This window comes from Danio rerio, chromosome 23, assembly GCF_049306965.1.
Source record: "Danio rerio strain Tuebingen ecotype United States chromosome 23, GRCz12tu, whole genome shotgun sequence".
NCBI classification, from domain to species: domain Eukaryota; kingdom Metazoa; phylum Chordata; class Actinopteri; order Cypriniformes; family Danionidae; genus Danio; species Danio rerio.
In genome coordinates, this window is record NC_133198.1 from 35,444,205 (window position 1) to 35,470,210 (window position 26,006).

General features: G+C 35.6%; 1 protein-coding gene across 1 annotated transcript in view; it reads left to right on the forward strand.

Moving 5' to 3' along the window:
• Positions 1-307: 307 nt before the first annotated feature.
• cd34 (CD34 molecule) overlaps positions 308-26,006 on the forward strand; it is a 34,401-nt gene continuing 8,702 nt past the window's right edge. The window contains exons 1-2 of the mRNA XM_003201212.6: positions 308-499; positions 23,440-23,843. Of these exons, the coding sequence (XP_003201260.1) occupies positions 424-499; positions 23,440-23,843 (480 nt within the window). The 5' untranslated portion in view covers positions 308-423. The remainder of the gene's footprint in view (positions 500-23,439; positions 23,844-26,006) is intronic.

The following is a 26,006-nucleotide window of genomic DNA, read 5'->3' on the forward strand; positions in this document are numbered from 1 at the left end:
AATAGATTTGCGTTGAGACAATATAAAGGAATTGTGTGGAACCCTGTATGTTTTAACAGAGTACAACATGAACAAAAGTACACCCTAGACAACCATCCAATTATATAGTATAGAAACTTAAGTGACTAAACAAAAACAACTTAAAATACAAATATACAAGTTTCAGCTCTCCAAAAGCACACAACATGAAGGAGGTGGCCTTGCTTGCAAGAAGAGAAGGACGACGGTTTGAGAGAGAGAAAGAGAGAGAGATGTGGGGGGAGTGGAGCGGGGCCATATAAAACCCCTGGAGCACAAGCCATGCTTTATCCTGTGACCCGCTCAATTCTGTCTCAAGCACAGGAAACCCCTAAACTCTACGAGCCCTGCCCCAGCGCCTGCACACACACACTCTCACACACCTCAGCGCGCTCATAGAGGAGAATGGCTGTGCGAAGAATGAATGAGCTCTGGAAATCCATGCCTCTGGCTTTAATGTTCGGCTTGCTTTTACTGCACGGTAAGTCCTTTGTAAGCTCTGATTTCATTCTCATGACTTGCATGCACTATGTTATCACTATTGTACCAATTTTGTGTTCCTACTTTATTATATATACCAGTTTTTTATAGTATGAAATTATTGGAATGAATTGGACTCATTTAAAGATGTTTTCGTATTATAAAATTGTATTATAAGGCGCATGAGTGTTGATATTCGTAGTATAAAGGCTTTTATTTTACTCAGTATTACTTAGGAGGGGTCCCATCATGATTGATGTGACAGCCTGCAGTTAAGTGTTTACTCAGGAGGAGACGGGAGTTAAAAAGTTAGCGGGAAACTAAAACAAAGGGCTCTGACTTGGAGTGGAAACATGCCGTTGATTGTAATTGCGGGCTACATCCTGCTCTCTGTTTGGGTGGAGCTGGGTGTATATGTGTGTGTTTAGAGACTGAAGAGGATGGGAAAGTGTCTGAGGAGCGTGTTAAGCATCTTTATCCTGATTTCTTTGACTGCATGTGGTGAAATGGCTCTTTTTGAAGAGCGGGTGTACATGTAGGACCATAAAGTTTTGGTTCATGTCCTTCTGAAAATAGAGGGATGTTTATGTGATCGGCCAAAGAGCTGAATGGTCCTTTCCCTTCCAGGGAAGTTACTGCAGATCCGTTATTTCAAAAAGGAGTAAAAAAAAAAAAAAGGCTGGCTTGTAAGTGACGCCCATGTGGGCAGGGCAGAGCTGTACGCCCATTCCTTTTTCCCAAGAGGTAAGAGTAACACTAGAGTAGTTTTAACGGTGGGAAGGCTTAAACAAAGAGCAGCTTCTCATAAGTGTTGTGGTTAAACCAAACAAATTCTGGCAACTAGCACTTTCGAAAACAAAATACAAGACAGCAGAGAAGATCAAACCAAGATCTTATATAAGAAAATGCTAGCTCCATACCAAACAAACACCTAAACAGCACATAATCAGTTTTAAAGCTAAATTAAAAAATTGAATCAAGTCTCCAGCCGACTTGTTTACCAAAGTAAAAACACGTAGCTTGGCCAAATCATGCATTTAAATTTGAAACCTGCAGTTTAAAATGCTTTATGTTCCAATAGTTGTCCTCAAAAGTCCCACTCAGGTTTTAATAAAGAGTGGTGTTAAACTGTAAACCAGCTCATTTCATTAGGTTGTAACAGCCATGTTGCCATTAAGACTTTGGAGGTTGCAAGAAGACATTGTTAAAATGAAGCCTCCCCCCACCTCCCCACTTAGAGACCGCAAAGCACTATGCGTTTCCATTCCCACCAGTCTGTTAAATGCTTGACACTTTAGTGCAATTGGCACTCCTGTGAGACCTCACCAATGCATAGTCAGAATGTAGCAGCCCTTTTCAGCCAACCACAGAAATATGTGAGGATCAAGACGGACGATGATACATCATTAAACTTGGAAACTGCATAAAAGTTTATTACTGTGGATTGAAGATATCATCAATCCATGTTAAAGTGAAGTGATTCATGCAGCCAGATCTATGCATGCTAAGTAAATCTTAAGTTAAGGCGTATATGCCATTTTAAAAATGTTTCTTGTTAATTAATACGAATTCAACCAATTGTTTTATGAACAAACATCACTATATTGACATCAGCTTTAATGAAACATCACTCTTGAACTGTATTTACATTGTATCTTGGTCTAGTTTACACCTGGGATGGGTTTTCGTCAGTCTGGCGACAAATGGATGACTATAAATACAAGTGTAATTTTGGTTTAAAATGTACTTTCATCCACTTTCAGATGTAATCAAAAATCCCACTACACTGTGAAAATATCCTGTAATTAACCATTTCCGCTTTTTGTGATTGATGGTTGTTTTCTATTTATTTACAGTTATGAATAGCATAGGATCTTGATCTCTGCTCTGTTAACTTTTGATGTTGAACTAGCAAGTTTTGGCAGTTTTTTCACCAGGCTTTTGTACTGCAAATTACAACACCAATACCAAACATATATGACTTAAAACCAATGAAAGATGTCAATAAAAGCTATTTTTAAACTTTTCAACATCAAAACACATAGGAGGAAAGATTGAGGTCACATAATGCAATTCAAAAGCATAAACAAGGAAAAACTAAAACAAATCATGAATCACAAAATACAGATAACTGTTAATTTATGGATATTGATCTATATCTGTCTATATCTTATATCTTAAGAGATAGATATCTTGTCTATATCTATAGTATAGTAAACTGGATTGCTTTTATAGTTTAACCTCTTAAAGTCAAATGCTATTTTGGGGTTTCCGCCTGGATTTTGCCTACCTACATTTAAAAGCTTCCCAAATCCACATGCAGAGGTGTAAATGCAAACGTTTTGTAGCATTTTAAAGAAAACTATTTTAATTTTCATAAAACACTGTTGATAGGGATTAAAATAATTGTATATGTTGTCTGTTTTATAACAAACCACTCCAAAAAAGAGGCACTTTTTTAAACTCATTTAGGTTTTATGTGGTCTAGGTAATTAATTTTGGTGGTTTCTGCATGTCAGTAATCATAGGGGAAAAAAAAGTCTATCATAATCTATGCAAGAGTTATTCTATTCTAACTGATGAGAGAACGGAACCACTTATGGGGTATTAGGCCAGTACGGACCTTTACAATTTAAAAAATGCGGAAGTAAATGACGTCACGGACCCGGTACAGGGTCTAAAACTTGCAAATAAGGTTGATTGAATCCAAACGGCTACAAAAGAAGAGCCACTCTTTACCCATTGACCTCACACTAGGCCCACACGGGAATCTGTGCATGCAGAAATTGACAGATTTTTAGCTTGTTTATTTACTTGTGTAAATGTGTGTAATTTATATTTGTTCTGTTTTGAAATTATTTCCAGTAATTTTATTGACTAATATGAAAATATCCAGATGATTTATTTACAACACAGTTTGAAAAGTAATATTTTCTGTCTTTTAGTAGATATATTATATGTGAGTCTTGCTTTGTTTACCAAATAAGTGGCATTAAATAAAAGTAAAAGGTATTATTTCTTAAATTAATATAATAAGTTTTTAGTTAGGATACTCACAAAAATCATTCCATATAAATCTGCAGATTTTTTTTACAAAATTCTGTGCATAAATAGCAAAAAAATGTCTGCAGATTCTGTCTGGCCCCACATATGACCATGATACAAAACAAGACATTCAAGCACATAGATAATGATCATAGTTGCATCCACATCCTTTTCATTGGCTTGTTTTCTGGTTTGCTCACAACGTACGCCACAAACTTTTTGTTCATCAATGATACAAATTACAAAATAAGAAGGACTGACCTTAAAAACCCTTAAATTGTGATAACCAGATCAGTGGTTTCAGCCATGTGGACGGTCAACCACACACCACAGTTGCTGCAGAATTAAATTAGCTGAAGCTAAGTGGCTATAAAGGGTCAAATTACATGGCATTTGAAGGAAAGACTAAGAAGATAGGAGTCCTGCATTCCATCCAGCAACCCACAGTTCAAATGTGACAGTGACCTCCCTTTGCAAATATAGATCTTTTAGGAGGTACATCTCCTCCCCTGATGGATCAAAAAAACGGGCAAGGATGAACAACTCTCTATGACAGCATTTCTGGCAAACATGTTTAGTTGAGCTCACATTCGTCACACACGACACGCTGAATTTGAGTTACCACCCCTTCCCATGTTCTAAGCTATTATACACCCTGGTAGCTATGTGGCATTTCTGTGGACAGGTGCCAAGCTGATGGTCGGTGCCGCCCAAGCATCATGGAATATTATTGAATTTGGCTGAGGTTTGAGCTCAGCGGCGAGTGAGAAAACACCTTCACGCGTCTTTAGTTCCCTGGCAGACTTTACATCCCAAGAGCTGATCTTTTCCCGGTCCTACAACTGCTACTGTGGTGTATTACAGTTAGATATTTGGATAAAATCCATGGCCTAGATCAACTGTACCAACAGGAGCCAATTCATCCACACACACCGATCTGAAGAAACACATGGGAATTCCCAAACTGCATAACGCAGATGAGGTTTAAAAGCATTATTTCCCCACACAAAGTATTTTTTTTATCGAATTGGCAAGTACAAGCGCAGCTATTTAGTAGAGAGCAGATGCATATTTTTATGGGTTCATCCAGACAAAGGCATACAGTCAAAGCACAAAGAACAGGAAATTCACGCATGCCAGTGAATCACGCATGATAAAAACAAAATGGATGGCCGGGGTCAGGGCGAACAAGGAGAGAAATGATAAGCTTGTGGACCTCATATCTAAGTGCCTTGCCTTGCACTCTCTATGGCTTGCAATGCTCTCTCAGCCAAGAAAAACACTGAGTTTCCAGTTTCTCATGGCCTTCAGCTATTGCCTGGCATTCCTGTAGTCCCAGGCCACTTTGGTGAGGTTAACATCGTGTACCCAGGGGTGGGGAACCTATGCATAAATGCTGTAGGATATCTGACATCACTCAGATTTGGGTGTGTGTTGGTCTCACTGGGCTTTTCAGTGATGCATATTGAGTTCATTCCCTAATTATGTAAAAAGATCATCTGAGCAAACAGTAATTACAGCAAGTTGCATGTTTAGACATTTATGCCCATCAAATCAGTTATAATTAAGAAATATTGACAAAACAACTATTACGTATTCAATTATGAGCAAATGTGGAGTAACAAGTGACAGTCATGTTTCAGTGAATGAACATCATTTAAAAGAGAAAAACAAAGGGATCTGAATTTGTTTTTGCTCTTGTTAGTCTGTTATTCTGTAGTTCCCCTGGCACTCCAATGCAGTTTTTCAGTTATTGCGCCTCTCACAGCTGGCATACAGCTTCCAACTGCTCTCACTTTGACACAGCGCTGTGGTAATACGAGTATCCAAAAACCTGAGTCCAAGCATTAGTGTGTAATTAGCCTGTGGTTCAACAAAATCTGTAATGAGCGGAAACTGCAAGGCATCAGTTTGGACCGGTCTGATGGTTGGATCATCGTATTAGTCAAACTGCAACTTAGAAAGTGATGAAGTTTTAGTTTCACAAGAAACTCTCATAGTAAAATTCGAAAATAAGTTATGAGAAATGCGTGCAGTCATACAGTACATTTTCCACAAATGAGGTAAAACAGAAAGTTAACTCTTAACTAATGCTTAAAGTGATAGTTCACCCAAAAATACAATTCTGTACCATTTACTCATCCTCCAACTGACCCAAACATGTTTCGGTTTCTTTATTCTGTTGAACACAAAGAAGGATAGAAGAAGAATTTAAGAAAAGCAGCCATTGACTACCATAGTAGGCATGGGATGATAACTGTTTTCAAGGTATATCACATTTAAAAAAGTCAAGGTTTTCAAACCACCAAAATTCTGTTAAACCATTCAGTTAACCATTCCTACGATATATGTAAGATAATATATATATATATATATATATATATATATATATATATATATATATATATATATATATATATATATATATATATATATATATACATATATACATATACACATACATATATATATATATATTAGTTTTTTAGGACAACAGTATCTCCAGCAGAAAAGATATCCAAAGAAACCATTTTAAATTGTAAAGAAATCAGTGTTTTTAAAACTAATGAAGACAGCAGAATTGTTCATTTGAATTATTTAGCCTGACATGTTTACTGTTCCAAAATATTTTTTAATGTTTCTCAAAATAAAATATATTGGCTGTGTCCGAAATCACCTACTACTCAGTAGGTACATTTGAATCTATATCTAATCAACTGATAGAAAAGTATGTTTTATACAATAAGAATATGAGCAGTATGACTGGAGCTCGGACATACTATAGATGCCATTTTGTCATCATTACATGACCTACTCGCTTCACTCCAATTTATGGGCTGTTATGGCACTAATCACAATACCGTGAAACTGTGATATAGATTTTTTAATTATATATCTTTATTTCGCCTATTAAGACTTAATTATACAGAACATCAAAACTAAGCAATAAACAAGCTAAAGTAAAATATACACACACAGTATATAAAAACAATAAATAAAATAAAAATAAATAAATAAATAAATAAATAAAGGAAGGAGATACAGTATAAACCGATGGGGAAAAGCTATTTTATCAAATCAAATCATGTGGTTTTGTTTTAATTTGATTCAAAAATGGATTCCAAATCCGTTTAAATAATTTACCCTTTCCTCTCAAAGAATATATAATATTCTCCAATGGTGTACAGTTGCAAATTTCTGAGATTCATAGCCTAATTAATATATCAATGTCTGTTTTCCATTTTAAAGTAATGCATTTTTTTGCGATTTTCAATAAGATTTCAGTAAGCTTAAAAGCATGATTATGCTGGAGGTTAGAATGTGTATAAACATATCTCTGTATCCAATGGAAAATTTATCTATGATATGATATTGCATTAACCGTCATAGTTTTATCCAAGGTTATCATGTCATTAGAATCTTCTATCCGGCCATGCCTATTCCATAGTATTTTTGTTCCTACTATGGATGTCAGCGACTGATTTTTTCTCAGAATATCTTGTTTTCTGTTCAGCAGAAGAAAGAAATTCATAAACGGGTGAACTATCCCTTTAAGCAGACACAGAAATTTAAATCAGTAAATAATGTTAATTATAAAATTATTTTAACACATTTTAAGATCTACTTTTTGAGTTTTAAGAAAATACACACAAAAACTGAATTAGATTATTGCAATAATTGTAACATGCACGTAACTTTATGTAGAAGTTTGCACTTCAATGGTGGTTTCTGCCATTTTGCCTAAGGAATAAACAGAGTTAATGTGGCTTGGCTGTGCGTCTTTAACCGGTGGGGTAATTGCCGGGGTAATTAATGTTCAGCAAGCAGTACAGCAATGGGGCATTTCTACCTAATGCTCCCTAATTGAAAACATAAGATTGTATCCTTTGCTTGCCATCAAAAGCACGAGGACTTTCTCATGGCAGTCTTTCCTCCTTAACTACACTGTTACAGAGCCCAAGGGATTTGTTACGGTTAGCCAGAAAGTGAGAGAGGGGGCAAAACCCAACCCCAGTTTTTCTTTTGTGTGATGAAAAGTTTTTAAAAAATAGCAAAAAAAGAAAAAAAAAAGAAAGAAAAAAAGATAGTCACTTGAACACCCCCACACTCGCCATTCTGTTGTGGCCTTTTTGTCCAAGAATTGTATAAGCTGAGCATGGCAGCGGATCAAACATTTAGATATCCAATTACAATGTCTGAATTAATCAGCACGATGATGTCAAAGAACAAGAGCTTGGAAATCATCCACGGACATCTGCAGCCACGCAATGATTTTGGTGCTGACAGTGAGCTGCAAAAGGAGGAGGCAGCTGGCAGCTAGAGGGGGGTGACGAGATGACGCCTATTTAGACAGTGGGGGTGCTCTTTAGAAAAAACACCAAAGCTGCAACTCCAGTCTGCACTGTACGAGTCTGGATGGTTCTTGTAATTGACACAATGTATGAGAATCTGCAATAAATGAATAGTTGAGGAATCCTTTAATAGGAGGGCTGTGTATCGAATTTGGTCCAAAGGGGTCAGGAATGGGATCCTTACTGTGTGTATGGTAAATGTGCCGTATATAGTTTCTATCAGAGATATACCTACATCCTGTCTGCTAGGGGAAACATTCCACGCCTGACACTAATTTGATTAATTCCTTCACCCCGTTTATGTTTTGTCAGAAAACAACTGGGCCATGGGCTCATTGCTAAGTAAACTCTCAAGATCAGCATGCGCACAAATGGAAATAGCTCTCCCAGAGTTGGGGTAGATGGAGTGACCATTGGACTAAAACTGCTTGTGAAGTTCTTTGACCTTTTGAGAAATATTATTTTTAAAATTGCACCAACAGAGCCTCGCAGGGGCTTACACTTTTTTAGAATAAACTAAAAAAGACAAGTACTATTTAAACCGGCTGAAATTGGAAAAAAAAAAAAAAAAGGTGGTAATACTTTAGTTTAGGTCACAATTCGTGGTAAAAACAAACCTTTAATGAACACTACTAGCTTCATAAACTACTAATCAGATGTTTATTAACAGTTAGTAAAACAGAAGTTGGGTTTAGGTTTTTGGTAGGATTAGAGATTCAGAATAAGATCATATTTACAATTAAACTACTAATTAACAGCCGATATCTTAATAAAAGGCAGGTTATAAGTCAGTAGTTAATAGTAGGGATGTAACGGTATCAGAATTTCACGGTACGGTAATACCTCGGTATGAATGTCACGGTACGGTATTTATTGAATCATTTACAGGAAAAACAAAACTTATGAAAATACTCCAAAAAAGTGCCAAAAGTGTCAATGACATACAAATTAGCCATCTATCTGTAAGCTTTGAAACACTAACTTCAATTTTAATAACAAAAAATTATTAAACCATGTGAAAAAATAAAGTTTCAATTTAGTATTGTTGAAAAGTCATCACATTCAACATTTAATCACTCACTCACTTACTTAGATAGAGATGGGTTTAAAGTAAAATTATCATATAACTATAATCTGGTAAAAGCTGGTATCTCTGGGCATTTACAATGTCCCCTGCAACAGAAAAAACCCTCTCATTTGGGACTGAGGTTTCTGGGACAGAGATATGACTTGGTCCATGTTGACAGCAGTGGGTAACGTTGTGCATTGTCTTTCCCCCACTTGAGAAGACAAACCATGAGTGAGATAGAGGTCTCTTTGCGGTACAAGTCAATGTCTGCATCAATCTGAACAGTGTGCTGTGTTTCTGCAGTCCCCATGACTGCTATTAGTCGTATTCCCCAACTTGCAGGCACGTGCACACATAGGGCTCAACCTGTGCAGTGCACATGCCCTTTTTAGTCTTGGATAGAAAATGCCCTTCCAAAACGATCAAAAGTGCCCCCGCGACGCGACACAACCTCCGTCCAGCCCTTCAGTAGGTGCGCGACAACACCGCTCTTGAGTATGCACGCTCAACCCCCCCTCGGCGCTTTACAATACGCGCGCGACTACACAGCTGATCAGAACGCTCGCGACAACACAGCTGATCAGAACTCGTGCGACAACACCCGCTTTAGATTCGATCATTTCCATCTTTTTTTCATCTCCGCTACTAGCAGCACACTCCATTTCCGCATTACTGGATCTGTAGCAACAACAGACTGCAAAGGATTATGGCCACGTCTGGGCTGATGGGAAATGTAGTTTCAGCTACCTCCCGTTCGCTTCATTCGCCTGAGCAAATTTTCTCAGAAGACCTATAGTTTTACCGAGTCATGCGACTTCGGTAATATCGAAAAAAATTTATATTGCGGTATGACGGTATTTACAATACCGTTACATCCCTAGTTAATAGCATTGTGACCTAAAGAGTTACAAAAAATGTACTGTTTGCTTGGCACAAAGCCTTGTTTGAAAGTTTTACAACTTATCAACCGATAGAAAGAATGATCAAAAAAATTAAAGATCCAATAAGTACTAATAATAATATCAGAACAATAGATATTAACGCAAGAATGATAGGTATAATATTAGTTTGTTAGAATAATTTTGATGAATGGAAATCGAATTGCAATCGCGTTTTGAAACGTTGCAGTTAGCTAAAATCACAGTGATCTGAAATAGATATGTATCATTCATTTCTCTCGCCTAGAGAAAATGCCTGACTGCCGTCTATGTGTGATAGTCTTACTAATCAATTGAGTGAGCAGACTTTCATTCTGCCCAATCCGAATTGTGCAAACGAACCATTCAGAACGCTCACAATAAAAACAAAAAAACAAACAAACAGGAAAGGGCGGACAAGAGGGCTGATGAAATTTGCTGCTACAAACTAATATCAAAGAAAAACAGGTCATCAGTAATATGAGAATATTTAACTTTCAAAGTCACAGACACCGAACAAAACATGTAAGAATTGTTGCCACAGCATGAGGAAATACAACAACCAGCACCTAAATCATCACAGGTGGCTATATGAGGAGTGTCTTGCTAAAAAATTAAGTGAAAGATTGTCATTGACACTCCATCAAGTAGCAAGCAACAGTAAAGTACAATTTCAGAGTTGTTTCAGCCATGTTAGTTTGCCAAGTGTCATTTTTATTTTATTGTTTCTTTAATAAGCTACACTTAATTCTCGCTAATTTGAGTTGAACTAGTTTAAAGAGAGGTAAGGTCATTTTATTTGTGTTTACTGTTTGCTTTAAAGAAAGATTTGTGTTTTTTATTTCTGAATATTTAAAAACAAAATTGAATAATTTTTTAAGTAGGTTAACTTCTTTTTAGTTCTTATTTTGACTAACACTCACTGCAATTTAACAGTAAGAAGCTACAATACAGATTATTGAGCTGAAGCTGTACTACAAAATTAAATCACAGATCAAATCAAAATTGCAATATCTATCAAAACATTACATACACCTTATAAAACATCTGTAAAACAGCAGTTTTCTGTATTTTGTGATTGATGTTTTTATTTTTCCCTGTTCACTTGTATTGCATTATGGGATTTGATCTTTCCACCAACAAATTTTAACCTGGAAAAGTTTGATAAAGTGACTTTTATTAACATTTTAGTTAGTTTAAATTGATATAATGTCTGGGTTGTTGTTATAGAAGTTATATAAGTATTACTTCTTATACATTATATTATTTTAAACTACTAAAATGTTGATAAAAGTCTTTGTTAAACTGTAGAGTTAAATTTCTAACATCATAAGTTGACAGAACAGAGATCAAGGTTCCATAATGCAATTCACAACCATATAATAACAGAAAACACTAGTGAATCACAAAATACGGAAACTGTTCATTAACAGTAGCACATTTACATCAGTGTTAATTTTAACTGCAAATGTTGATTTAGTTTTAGTCTTTTGACTAAAATCCCATTTTAGTTTTTGTCATATTTTAGTTTTAGTCAACTAAATTTTATAAGATTTAAGTTGATCAAATCTACACTACACTCTCAGGAATTAAAGTATGCAAGCTGTCACTGGGGTGGTACCTATTTAAAAGGTACACATTTGTACTTGAAGGGTCTATATTGGTACCTCAAAAGTATATATAAGTACCAAAATATTTTTAGAGGAACACTTTTGTACTTTTTAGGTACTGGTACGTACCCTAGACGTATTAATATGGACCTTTTAGGTACAAATTTGTACCTTTCGAAAAGGTACCAGCCCAGTGATAGATCGCATACCTTTATTTCTGAGAGTGTAGCGAGAGGCTATTCCGTTTCAGTTAGGCAAGAGCACACTCTCGAGTAAATAAAATTTTTTTTACATCTGCATGAATTTTGGGATGATTCTGCTGATGTCACTTGGTTTACAGTTTTTATCAGCTACTTCCTCGTAAATTTCGGTCTTTTTGTATTGACATCTAACGTGAATCTTTCTTTTCTCTCAGCTGTTGTCATTTTATTATAGTTTAATCAGACAGACGCACCAATGGAAGATGATGTAATTGCATCCCGCATCACACACACCAAGATTAATTGTAATTGGATATTTTCCAAAAAACATCCCTTAATCACATTCTCGTCTCGTTTTTATTAGTTAACAAAAATTTAGGTATATTTTTATTAGTTGTCGTCATCATCACTTAATTTTCGTTGGTAGAATCTTGTTCGTCACAAAAATTATGACAAACATTTTTCATCAATGAAATTAACTCTGACTTGCATACATATTTTTATGCTGATTCGAAAGTTCATGTTTGCATAACATCATATCAACAGCAAGGCAATAGCTGTGGGGTATTTTAAGTGAACATTTGGAGCTAGCTAGTGAGCATATACTGTAGGTCCTGCTTAACAGACAGGACAGCCCCACAGCTGTCTCAGATCACCAGGACAAGCTCTCTCTGGCCTGGGTGGAGAAGTGATGAGTCCCAGGCTGCCGTCCAGCCACCCGGCTATAGACGTCAGAGCCTGCTGTTTAAGCACAAAGGAGAGGGCTTCCCTTGAGACCTGTGCATCTGCTGATGGAAAGATGGACTCCACCCTGCCGGACAACACATTAGTGATTATTAGAGTGATTGCAAGCCCTTTTGAGTTGGTTTCATCTGTCAACACACTGTTTCCTTTTTTTGCTAAGCTGTTTATTTAGTTTCTCCCGCTTCACCCAGAGCCAGAGATAGAAGCTCTCGAGATGGCCTTCTGACCCGCTAGATAATCACGTCACAGATTGGAGTGAGGATAGAAGAACAAAAGGAGGGCTTTGTTAAAAAGATAGCGACTGTCCTCGAGTTCAACAAGCCTGTGATAGGAGCATTAATGTAGGTATTTTAGAGATTAAGGACATTCCCTTTTGAGGTGATCGCTTATCGCTGCATTCCTCTTGAGAATTGAGTTGAGGATGCAGTCCAGAAATCTTCCAGGGTCAAAATCTAAGCAGACACGCATGCCTTGGGCTTTCCAGAAATACATGTCTATGGGAAAATTAGAGTGACATCATTTTTAGTCTTATGAGAAGACCCATGACGCATTTAAAGAGACAGTGATCAAAATACGCCTGAATGCTTTGAAATACTTTAAGAGTTATCTGAAGTTCTTCAACATTTAAGCTTAGCTCAATTTAAAAAAAAGACAGAAATCAAAAACAAGCTTAATTCTTAATATCTGAATTCAGCAGCCGAATGGAAAATAAAATAGTTAAAAAACAAAAATTCTGTAAAATTTACTCTATATTTTGAAAAAAGCTGGAAACCTGTAACCATTGACTTCCATATTTGTTTGTCCTACTATGGACGTCAATGGTTGCAGGTTGTCAGATTTCTTTAAATAATTTTCTTTCGTGTTCAACTGAAGGAAGAAACTCAAACTTAATTTGGAAGTTAATGGTTACAGGTTTCCAGATTTTTCAAAGCAAGTTTAATTTTCTTTCTTTAGTTGAACACAATAGAAGATAATTTGAAGAAAGATAAAAACCTGCAACCATTGATATCCATAGTAAGAAAAAAATAAAAAATAAATACTATGAAAGTCAATGGTTACAGGTTTCCAGCTTTTTCAAAGCAAGTTTGAGTTTCTTTCTTCGGTTGAACACAAAAGAAGATAATTTGAAGAAAGCTGAAAACCTGCAACTATTGACATCCATAGTAAAAAATGGATGTCAATAGTTACAGGTTTCCGCTTTTCTTCACAGTATTTATTTTTTTCTTACTATAGACGTCAATAGTTGCAGGTTTCCAGCTTTCTTCAAAATATCTTCTATTGTGTTCAGCTAAAGCAAGAAACTCAAACTTGCTTTGAAGAAAGCTGGAAACCTGTAACCATTGACTTCCATAGTATTTGTTTTTCCTACTATATATATGTCAATGGTTACAGTTGTTCAAATTTCCTTAAAATATCTTCTTTTGTGTTCAACTGAGGGAAGAAACTCAAATTTGTTTATAACAAATCAAGGGAGAGTAAACGATGACATGATTTTTGTTTCTGGGTGAACTATGCCTTTAAAAGTGTAAACAAAGCATCAGAATAATAGACAAAGGCAAATGACGAAAGGCTTTGTTCAACTATCAGTTTACTAAAGTGCTTACTTTAAAGGAACCCGAAGCATTTATGGGCATTTCTCATGTTTCCAGAGACCGTGGAAGAAAAAGGAGGCTTTAGTTCTCAGGTTTATATCAGAGCTGTCAGGACGTGTCTGGCTAAGCTTACCGCCGTACGTCCATTCAGGCACAGCTGAGAACATGGGGGATTTTGAGAGTCTTTGCCTTGAGATTGTCTCATTACATCAGACCAGACGTGCCAGAAAACCATGGAATGGATTAAAGCGATTCAGAAATCTGCAGAGCACATTTGGTCCCTGTTGTGTCACTTTCCTTAGGAAAACAACGAATCCGGTCAGATTTCTGTTGTATTGGTGGAAAAAAACATACACCGATGTGGTTAGGTGGAGTCACATACTATCCTTCTTCCAGAACTCTGTTTGTGATTGCTGTCGGAGCTTCCAGATGTCAGTTTGATGACCGAATCTCACTGCAAAAAAAAAGTGTGAAATAGCCGATTTGTCAAACAGGGATGTCTTATTTTGGATGAAAAAGTGATGGGTTGAGTTTTATGTCCTGTTGGATTTAAGTAAAACAAATTCATCGTCCATTCTTCGATTTGTTTATACTGCCATGGTGCTGTGAGATAGTAAAGATTTAAAGGGATAGTTTGTTTAAATTACAGTCATCAATTACTCATCCTTTACTTGTAGAAAACATGTTTAAACTTCTGTTAAAGGGTCATGAAACAAACAAAAAAATTTTTTTGAGATAGTCATATATACATATCCCATCCGCTGATGAATCATGGCTTTAAAACGCTCCAGTGTCCCAGTATATGTGGTTACAAACAGTAAACAGAGGTGAGTTTTGTGAACCGATGACTTTCACAGCCAATCACAGTCATTTCAGTTGAGCATGTGAAAACAATGGCAAATTAGTGCTGTTTAACAACGTGCTCCATAACGTTTCACTTTTTAAAAAAATTCAGAACCGAATTCCAGTATCTTGACAATCCTAATGTTCCTAATTAGGACACATTTATTTCACAAAAAAATTAAAAATTGGTTGTTTATGCAGTTTTTAGAGCAAATTCGTTCTTCAGGTTTGAAAAGAAGTTTTGAAGCAACGTCACAGCGAAGAGATTATTGCGTAAATTCCAGCGTCGTGACAGCACTGGCCATATTCTGAGCATTATTTATGAGGAAGAGTTGGTTTGAACCAATCAGCGTGCTCTATTATGAATGAGAAGAAGATATTGTGAAGAAAACTGAAACCCTGTGACCATTAACATCTATTTTTTTTTCTTACTCTGGTAGTCAATGGTTACAGGTTTTCAGTTTTCCTCTAAATATCTTCTTCAGTGTTAAAAACTATGAACTAAAGGGTGAACTATCCCTTTAATAATCACTGTTTTTCATGATTCCAAGGAATTGCTTTAGGTGCATATTCAAGGTGTCCAATTGCATCTGATTAAGGTAAATATACAGTAAATGGCATGACAAAACGAGACATTAAAACAAAAATTAACAAAAAAGGATTTCATTTTATGATAAATAAAACTAAATAAATGCATATTATGCAGAATCAATAGTAACTCTATGAATGTACTCTACATCGGTCTACGTTTGCATTTTTAGAGATGTACTGATACCATTTTTTTTGTAACCGATCTGATCCTGACACCAAAATTCTGAGTATTGACAGATACAGATCCTGATACTTAGCCATTTTTTAGGTATTACAGTTTTTATGGTTCTTGTGATAAACTCAAATAATTTATCTTCATTAGTAAAAATAACAGATCTATAGTCCTACTGTATATGACAGACAGCACAATCTACCTAAAACATGATGCTTGCTGTAAACTAGGCTACATTATTTGAGCATTCATTATTATATTGATCTGTTGTGATACATCTTATGTTTCCTTTTTTAATATCAATATTTTTCTTTGAAATCTGTAATAGGCTACAACTATTGACCCGAATTAAAACACAAACAGGTCTGTTAAATAAAATATTGATATAAATAAAATTACAGTGAAATATTCAGTTTTAGAGTAGCTTAATTTTAGGCTAAATAATGTTCTGTTAATGACAATCCATATGGGCCCTCAGTTTCACTTTTATTAATTTAATCAACTACTTTGACCACAATGAGCCAGGCTTTACAAACTATTTGTAGCCCTGAAAGTATTCACCTCAGCAGAATAAACTCAGTCAGAAGGATGAGACATCAAAAACTTTTAATAGTACAGAATAATCTTACAAAGCGGCACACACGAATTTAACCACTTGAATATTTATCTTTATACTTCACATTAAACTATAGAATGGCTTCAGAGCATTTAGGATATAGTAGGCCTATATGACTACTTTCTAGTGCCTTATAATAGGCTACCTTCATGGCTTTTGTGGGCTTATAAATTACAAAGAATGGATTTGGATCTGTAGAGGGGCGATACCCGTTCAAGCAAAAATATGATCTAAAGTTCCTATGATGACATAATGGAATTCAAAGACCTGTGTTCGCGCCAAATAGTTACTGATGTCATACCCCAACATAACCTCTATGTCCCTGTATGTTAAAACACCATGGAAACCCTCATTTTTGACTGTTTGCATTTACATTTCAGCATGAACATCTAACTAAAGATCCTTTAAATAATAACCAAATCCTATATAAATAATCTTTTTTAAAAATGGATGTGCAAATTTTGATTTAAGACAGAAAATAAGTCAAACGAGACACTGCTTGTGTTGGAATTTATAATCAATTCCATGCGTGTTCAATACAAACTCAGGAGGCGGAGATCAATTTCAAAAATATTAGTAATTTATTAAATACAAATGAATAATTCGATTAGGGCCCTGGGTCACACCAATGTGTCCTATTGGTTATACAATGCTATCCAAGAGAACACACCAGGCGCTTTGCGAGTGTTTTCTTGGCTCTAAAGACCCAGTTTTTATACACAGAAGAAGGAGAAGCTCTCTGTCAGCTTTTCTGCACCATCTCTAGTTCCTCTTTTCTGCACAGAAGAACTGGACCAGTTAAATGCACATGCTTAGAGACCTACATAGGCTCCAATATGTTTTCACAGGAAATTAGAGGCGAGAGACACGTTATTTTTATTGTTTCTGCTGCATATTTCTTGTCCAAGATAGCTCTTTCTGCAAAATGCCTCATCATTAGTATCCAAAATACATCTCAAAGGCCAGTTTTGGTTAGAATATAATTTCAGAGAGCATACAAAATATAGTATAGAATATAAAATATATATAGTAAAGAACGACTGTAAGGTAAATTATTTAACATCTCTTTAGGCAAAGCACACACAACATACTACTAATCAAGTATAACTCTTTTGTACACAACAAATCTCATTTGTCACCATGCATGTTATAAAAGAATGCTGTGGCACTTCTCATTTGCAGAAAACACCAATACAGAAGTTTACAAAAGTGTTCATGTACTCTGGTCTTGTTTATGTGATGTTAGGAGAAGAGGGAACATTCTTCCTAACAGTTATTATATCAATAAACATGTCAGGTTTTGGCTTGTGCAAGTAAGCGTTTAGTTTTATTAACATTTTTAAGAGCTGCAGGATGCATGCCCAGTTCGGCCAATTAAAATATATAGGCAGCCACTCACAGAATCAAGCATGATGAGTTCACGAGTTACTCGGAGTGTATCTGTAATGAGGGAGGGGTGTTTCACGCTGTGAGCGTGGGCGAGGGCTTTCATGGTGGCAGAAAATAACTAAATGCTAACAGTTACAAACCAAAAACCAGTTTATCACTTCAACCATTGACCATGTTTCTGCCTAGAACTAACATGACTTTATCTAATGGTGTAACGGATCGCATGGTTTACATCACAATGCGGTTTTTGAGTCACAGATCAGACCATTTTTCAAATCAAAAAGGGAGGAGACAAATGTAATTTGACTTCCATTTATATAAAAATGTTACTGCAAAGCCATTGGTTTTAACAAACAGAAGTTTACCTGAACTTGTAATTTAAATAAAAATAAAAATCAAGAAAGAACCAGCTAGAAAATAGGAGCATATTCAATACGTAAAATGATCTCTGCTACTGTTGCTGATAATGCTAAATATAGAAATCTGACATCTTGTACAACATATTAATTGAAAATAAATGTTATGTTTCAACAACTCACATAAAACTTCATTGTTATATCATTATTATTATATCATTTCGTTATTGTATAAAGATGGTTTGTTTTCTAGACTATCGAAAAAATATATAGCTATATATATATATATATATAAAAAGGGGCTAACAATTTTATTCTTTTATTCTAGCCGAAATAAAAACAAATAAGACTTTCTCCAGAAGAAAAATATCATCAGACGTACTGTGAATTTCCTTGCTTTGTTAAACATCATTTAGGAAATATTTTTAAAAGATTACAACTTTTAGAATATCATTCATGTATCATTTTTTAAAACCTATTCAGTGAAATCAATTTGATGGTTGTTTATCGCCACCCATTGGTCACACAATGTAATTGCTACAACATTCACCAGCGTCAAGATCCATAAAACTGAGATTTTAATCTTTATCATAAACACCAGTGTTTATATCTGAACTATAAACAGTTCTCCCAGAACTTTTGTGTTATTTATTTGATCGTAAGTAACTGAAAATGTGTAAAAACTGAATCTCTCTCGATCAGACGCAGATTTGAATGCAGCGCTTCGAAAGATTAATAAACATATGCAAATCATTATCATTTATCTTTTTTGATTGAGATTACAATCCTTTAATAATTAATAGTACAGCTTAAACTGAATGCATTAATGCAGGCTAAACAAACAGTGACAGAAAACAGCTTTAATTAATAATCTAAGAAAGCATTTAGGTCCCACCACAACTTTTCCATCATCAAAATATTTTACAGTGAAGCAAAAATACTTTCATACATGTAATTTGAATGACGTGGTGGGCAATATCTCTTCAATGGTTATAAATGCTGGATAAACCTACAAGTTCCTAAAAAGGTAATTAATCTGCGGGTCACTTGCAAATCAACCGTGATCTGTTATACCCCTACTTTTATCTGATCACAAATGGTCAGTCGAGATGAATTACCATTTTGACCTAGTATTAAGGGGATAGTTTAGCCCAAATGATTATTTTTTCTCTATTTACTCATCCTCAAGTGGTACATTTCTTCATTGGAACACAAAAAAGTAAGCTGAAAACATATAACTATTGTATTTCATGAATTTTAATTTTTGGATAAAGTATTTGTAGTCTTGTGTTCAAATAACTTGTATTCAAATATGCCTCTTAGTACTACTTGTGTTTAAATAAAGATGAGCATAAATTAAGCATTATGTGACTGGATTGATTAAACTAACTAAAAGATAACATCCTTATTAGTCATTTCTTTTGGTATCTTAACTGCAAAAATCCATGAAGGTTTATTGTTTTAGGATTGCTGTTTCACAATGTAGCATCTTTATTACAGTCCCACCTGTTGAGACAAATGTAGAATTAGTTGATCGTGAGGGGGTGGCAGATTTCTTATGTTGCTTGTTAGAAAAGCACAAGACCACCCAGCATGAGCTCCAGTTGGCATTCTGAAGCCAACATTTGACGGCAAGATAAATGATCTCCAAAATGACACCAGAAATTGATCTAGATTTAGATCTCAGCTGCTCAAATCCACAATGACAAAAAGTCACTTAATCGCATATAAAAATGGGTTCAATCAAACTAAAGTATATTTAGAATGTTAACTGCAACAAAAAAGTATTTGCACTTTTCCTTGACTCCTCAATACAAGTAATTTTAAAGGGATATATACCTTAAAAATTAAAATCTATTTTCATTTATTTATCCTTTACTTGTTTCAAACCAGTTTGATTTAGGAAAAATACCGAAAAAAATAAGAAATCTAGAAGAAAAAAAAACATTGATCTCCATAGTTAAATTAGTATTTCATACTATCAAAGTCAATGGTAAAATGTTTTCAGCTTTTTTTAAAAATATGTTCAACAGAAATAACTACTAAAGGATTGAAACCACATAAGGATGAGTAAATGATTCATTTGATTCGGAAATTTCATTTTTGGGTCAACTAACCCTTTAAATCTGAACCTTTAGAGTTGAAAATATCCAAGACCACTGAAAAAAAGGGTCTCAATCCAAACTGTTTCCAAATAAACATAACAAAAACATTTAAATGATCAAGATGTGACCCTAGCAAGAACAAAATGTTTTTTTTACAATTATAGTTATATTGGCTATTACAGTGGCCTGCAGATCTGCGTTTGTGTGTGTGCGACCAAGGAATTCCTGAAACCATTTCTGACTGCTTTACAATTTTTATAAACTTCTCACACGTTCACGTAAGTTGATGAAACATCGTAAAATGTCTGCACATACTGTACAATGAGCAAGATCAGCCCAGCACACAGTATTATTTCAGATGTTAATGAAGTCACAAAATGTAACTTTTTTGGTCTTGCATCTGAAATATTCCTTTAATTGTAGTGTCCACAAAGCTTAGATAATCTAGATCAAACGTGTCAATCAAAAGTGTAAAATGTCATATTAATTATAATTAGATTTTTAAGAAGCCAAGTTCAATGACTTTTGGATATAGTTAAGGATGCAACACCTAAAAACAAACCAGCAAAAAAATTAGCTTAAACCATACGCCCAGCCACACACTTCCTGCATTCCACATCTAAAGACAAAACGCTTTCCTTGGGAGTGTGGTAACGTAGAGCAAAGCCAAAGGTCTTGACTTTTGGAGGGTGATGTTTATTTGCTCAGTCAGTGTCAGGAGCATTACCCTCTTGCTTAAGATATTAATAATGCAGAGTGCCTGTGCAAACAAGGCAGATTTTTGTAGAGGGTGGAGACGGAAGGGCATTAAATAACGGTCAGAATTTTTTTAACCTCTCCTCAACCTCGGGGAGCACCTACCACCCACATGCTAGCAAACACTATGGATGTGGAGGATTTGCCACTCTGGGCAACTCCTTAGTGACTGTGTAATATACCAATGCAATCTCATGCAATGTGTAACTTTCTGATTTGAGTAAAAATTTTATGAATTGGTACAATCTCATTTGCATATTTTAGTATGATGTGCTCATCCACAAATGAGGGTTGGGGTTTAGGGTGGGGTATGGCTAAATTCCTCCTTTTAAACAATGACATTTTTGTATCAATGGAATTGTATGAATTGATATGAAGTAGAGACTTTACTGACACTATGTAAAATAGTTACATTTCCTCATGACATCAGGCTGGATATACAGCATAGAGTCCTATAAACTGTTTTGAATTGTTATTTTAATTGATGTTTTCATAGTATTAAATTAATGCCTGATTGTATCATTAGAATAAATACAGAATTGAATTTTACCAGAACTTTGAATGTGAATTTACAGCCTACATTGAATACCATGCAGCAAAAACTGAATACAATCTGAATAAAACATATCCTTTACCACAAAAAAACAAACTAGTGCCCCTTAACCAGAGAAATCAGATTCATTTACAAATGACTCTAAAGAACAAATCTGTTGTGTTGAATCAAGACATACAAGCAAACCAATTGTCAGACTAAATTTGTTTAATACAGTTTAATCACAGTTTTAATCAAATGACCCTATAGAAGTTGATTATTTTGATTGAATGAAAAACACGCAAGTCAAGTCCTGATTCCTGAAACAAATGACTATTATGAGACTAGTATTGGAATTAGAGAATTTAATGTCGAAAAAATGAAAAAGAAAAATTCTTAAATTTTTACTTAAAAATGTTAACTTATTAAATGTTGATGTCACACTTCAATTTTCTTTTTCAAAAAGAAATTACGCATTTGCAAGGAGATTTTACTATAATTACGTGTTTGGTAGAGCTACCACATTTAAAATAAAAAGGATAAATTATTAAGACAGATTGAGTAATATGCTATTATTAGCAACTGCAAAAGTTCCATAGTGCTTGTTGTTCATGTTTGTTTTTGTTTTTACAAATCCACCTTATACATTTTTAACAATGACAATACATTACTGGGGGCATGTTTTCTTATACGTGCCATTTCTAGTAAATCCACCAGAGGCCGCTGTGTACTTTTCTGGCCATCTTAATGTCCATCTGACGCACGTCCGTGAGAGAAGTCGGTCGGTTTGTCGTTGTGCATAATACATCAGCTTGTATCAACTGACTAGAGGTGTGAACCTATACTGGTCTCACGGTTCGGTTCGGTTACGATTATCATGCCTTCGATTCGGTTCAATTCGATATTTCGGTGCATCACGGTGCATTGACGATGCTTTCCATACACAGTGTTATATTTTAGAGGAGAGGCTATAACAAGCTGTCTGTATAAACACACAGACACACAGCACCACACTGTCTCTCATTTAAACACAAACATAGACAGCACCAAAGAAACAAACACGCACACACACACACACTTAAGCCCTCGCAACAGGGAGAGCTCGCAAAGAGCGGAGCAGAAAAACGAAAAAAAAAAAACGAAAAAAATAAGCACTTTTCCGACGGTCCCTTGCTGAGAGCTCCCCTCAGCGCGAGCTATCCCGGCTAAACACATATTGCGAGGGCTTAAACGGAGCAGTGCTCGTAGTGTGGAGCGAAAAAAAAGAAAGACAGCTGTGAAACATAACCAGCTTTGTTTTTTTGTAGGAAACACACTTTTTAGGGTAAGAGGTTTTTGAGTTATTGCCGTCTGTAATGTCTGTGTCAAGAATATCGAAAACAAAACCAACTGAACCGCGCTCATCTCTGGCGCCCTCCTGGATATTCAGCGCCCTTAGCATTTGCCCATGGTGCCTATGCCACGGACCGGCCCTGAGTTGGCTGAGTGTTGTAAATACTCGCGCTCACCTCCCTCGCGACTGAACCGATACCGAATTGTCCGCGTCTGCATCGCGGTGCACCAAAAAAACAATTAATTTTGACACCCCTACAACTGACCCCACACACCCCATTCCCTAAACCCAACTGATAGTGTTTTCAAAAGCAAACTAGAAGACAAAAGCCATAGCAGCCATGTGATTTTACCATACTATCACACTGCACTTTTTTGGGTTTTGTTTTACCTGCTTTTTGGGACTGTACATTACCGGACTTGAATCCTGGTCTGCACCACACCGCTCTACCTCTGAAGCCTGGCACCATTCAGGGTGAGCTACAAAGCAAACCAGAATGTAATCAGTGAGCAGTACCTTCCTGTAGCATTCGTTTTTCAAACAAAATGCAGCATTATCTACCCTGAGGCACATATTTCTCACTTCTCAGAAATGTATCCCATTTTCTCCATGAGTCTGTGTTGGTTATATGAGGCTACATTAACCAGGGTGAGGTGGGAGTGCAACCTACATGTAAGGCCTATCTTATTTGATATTTTAAACAATTTCTGTTTCCATAGGTTGTCAAGGACAAGATGAAGCAGGTGCATCAACTACTTCACAATCAGTTGGAGCAGAAACAAATCCAACAACAGCAGCAGCAATGATAGCAGATGTACAGGGAACAGAACAGCCAGCAACTTCAGGATTAGAAACACAGTCAAATTATACATTATCCGGTACAGCTGTCACAAACCAAGAAATAATTGAAAAGACTACTAACAGCAGTCTAATGCCTCAACAAGGAAACATAAACCCAACCACAGTGAACCCCACCCCAGAACGAAAAAACAACATCACTGATGACAGCAAAGGTGGCCGTGGGGTTATATCTGACCAATCAGAAACCTCTATCAATGAAACAGTAAAAGTGATTAACTTTGATGGCAAACAGGAAACAAGCAAAGAATCCGGATCTTCAGATGTAAGTCTGTTTTACTTATTAGATTACAATAGGGGGAAAAACAATACATCAAAAAGAATATTGATTTAACAGTTCAATTCAGAACTTATCGGAGTAATAATGTCATTCGGAATAATGTCATTGACAACCGATCACTGATTTGTATTGGTCAATAGCTTTTATGAAGAACATGCTGTAATGTTTGTCAATGTTTACCCACTGAAACATTGAAAAACTAAACTCAGCATGTAGGGTTTACATTGTTGCAGATTTATCAGTGGGTAAACACTGTAATACACTTTCACTGATATTTATACGGTGCTCCCATGTGCTTCCAAGAATACCATGATGACACAAGTAATTTCATGGTACATGGTTGGGTGCCAAAGTTATTTTTAGTCTTTTGATTTTAGTACCCTAAAAATACCACTACATTAGGATCATAATACTGTCATAGTATTTTTTTCATATTAATTCATTTAATTACTTGCTAGATTTGTACAAACCAAAGTACCACTGTATTACCTTCTGATACTATAAATGCACCACTAGGCCAAAAATTGATTATTTTGCAAGAAAAACACATCGACTGCATTCATATCTTGATGCTAATATGCCAATGTAAGGGCATATAAGCATAATGCATATTCCTTATTCAATTCTCTTATTGATACACTGTAAACATGATGGGTTGTTGTAATCCAACATTGGGTCAAATATGGAACAACCAAACCATTATGTAATTTAAATTTAATATAAAAAATGAACCTATTGTCAGGTTTGTCCAACGTTTTCCAGTCATTTAAAATAGGTGTGTATTTTTTTAAAGGAAGGTTTATGGCATAATTAATCTGACAACTCAGAAATACCAATTCCCATTACAAAAAGCTGTGACATTTGCCAAAATTTATGAGTTCTGGTGAGTTCCAACTCCAAAACAGACACTGAACTCAAAAAGAAAAAAATCAATTTTTTTCAGGATGTAAACATGTTGTAAATCAACAAAAAGCAAATCCTTGAACCAAATTTTACATTCATACACTTCCTGCTTTTTCCTTCTGATTAAACCCCCAAATTGATGACTTCAACAACTGTATCTCCACCACCAAGTGTTCCCAATCAAACTCCCATTTTGAATGTGTTATACACAAATTCTAATTGCAAAGTTCATCGCATTTGGAAGAGAAATGTTGCCAAGATCATAATTAGGAGGAAAAAGTAAAAGCTGTGACATTTACAGGGCTGGCAAAATCTGGTAGCCCGAAGTCCCGAGGCTACAGTCATTATACCAAAATGTATTTACATCATGCCCAGCGGGGTACCTAGATTGCCTGCCAGGCATGCTGTTGATAAATTGTGGTAGCCTAACTGAAAAAACAATAGCCCCTGGACTTTGGGCTACCAGATTTTGCCAGCCATGATTTGTTTATATTTTTTACATATAAATTGAAACCCTATGAGTGTTTAAATTGATTAAAATGAAAATTTTCATATCAAAACCAAAGTATTTAGATCAGGTTTGCCATACAGTAGGTCAGCTCAAACACAACCTCACTGACATGGTAAAAAGATAGTTTTTAATATAAAAAAAAAAACAACAGCCTAATTTAAAGTATTTTGTACAATACAAATCACAAAAGCACTAGGTCAATAACAAAACATCTGTAAATGTATTAGATTTATAAAGGAATGTTATTATATTGAATAATCAGTGAGTGAAAAAAACTGAATATTTCTTTAAGATTCAATAAAATTTTGTTTAATTCCACTTTTGGCATGTTTGACATTTAGTTTAATGCACAACCATTGAATTGAATTTTATCTAAACTATATTATCAAGAGAAAAAAACGTTAGAATTATCATTATTGTTTTTGCCCAGCTCTACTATACAGTATCGTTACAAGACTCTTTGCCAAGTCAAACCAATGGAGTGACTTTAGATATTTTCAGTTGCTGTCATCTGCATCCGTGTACATTAGAAAGGAAGGAAGCTTTGTGTCTGCAAGGATGAAGTATAGCAAGGCAGTTTGAGCTGTTGATGCCTGTGAGCTCAGATTAGGGAGATCCTGTTTTGTCATTCACTATAAATAATCCCGGCGCACAAAAGATGAATGAGCGGGAGAGAAGAGGGGCTTCCTCTCACTGCTGCCATGCGGTTATGAACCCAGGAAAGTGGTTAGACA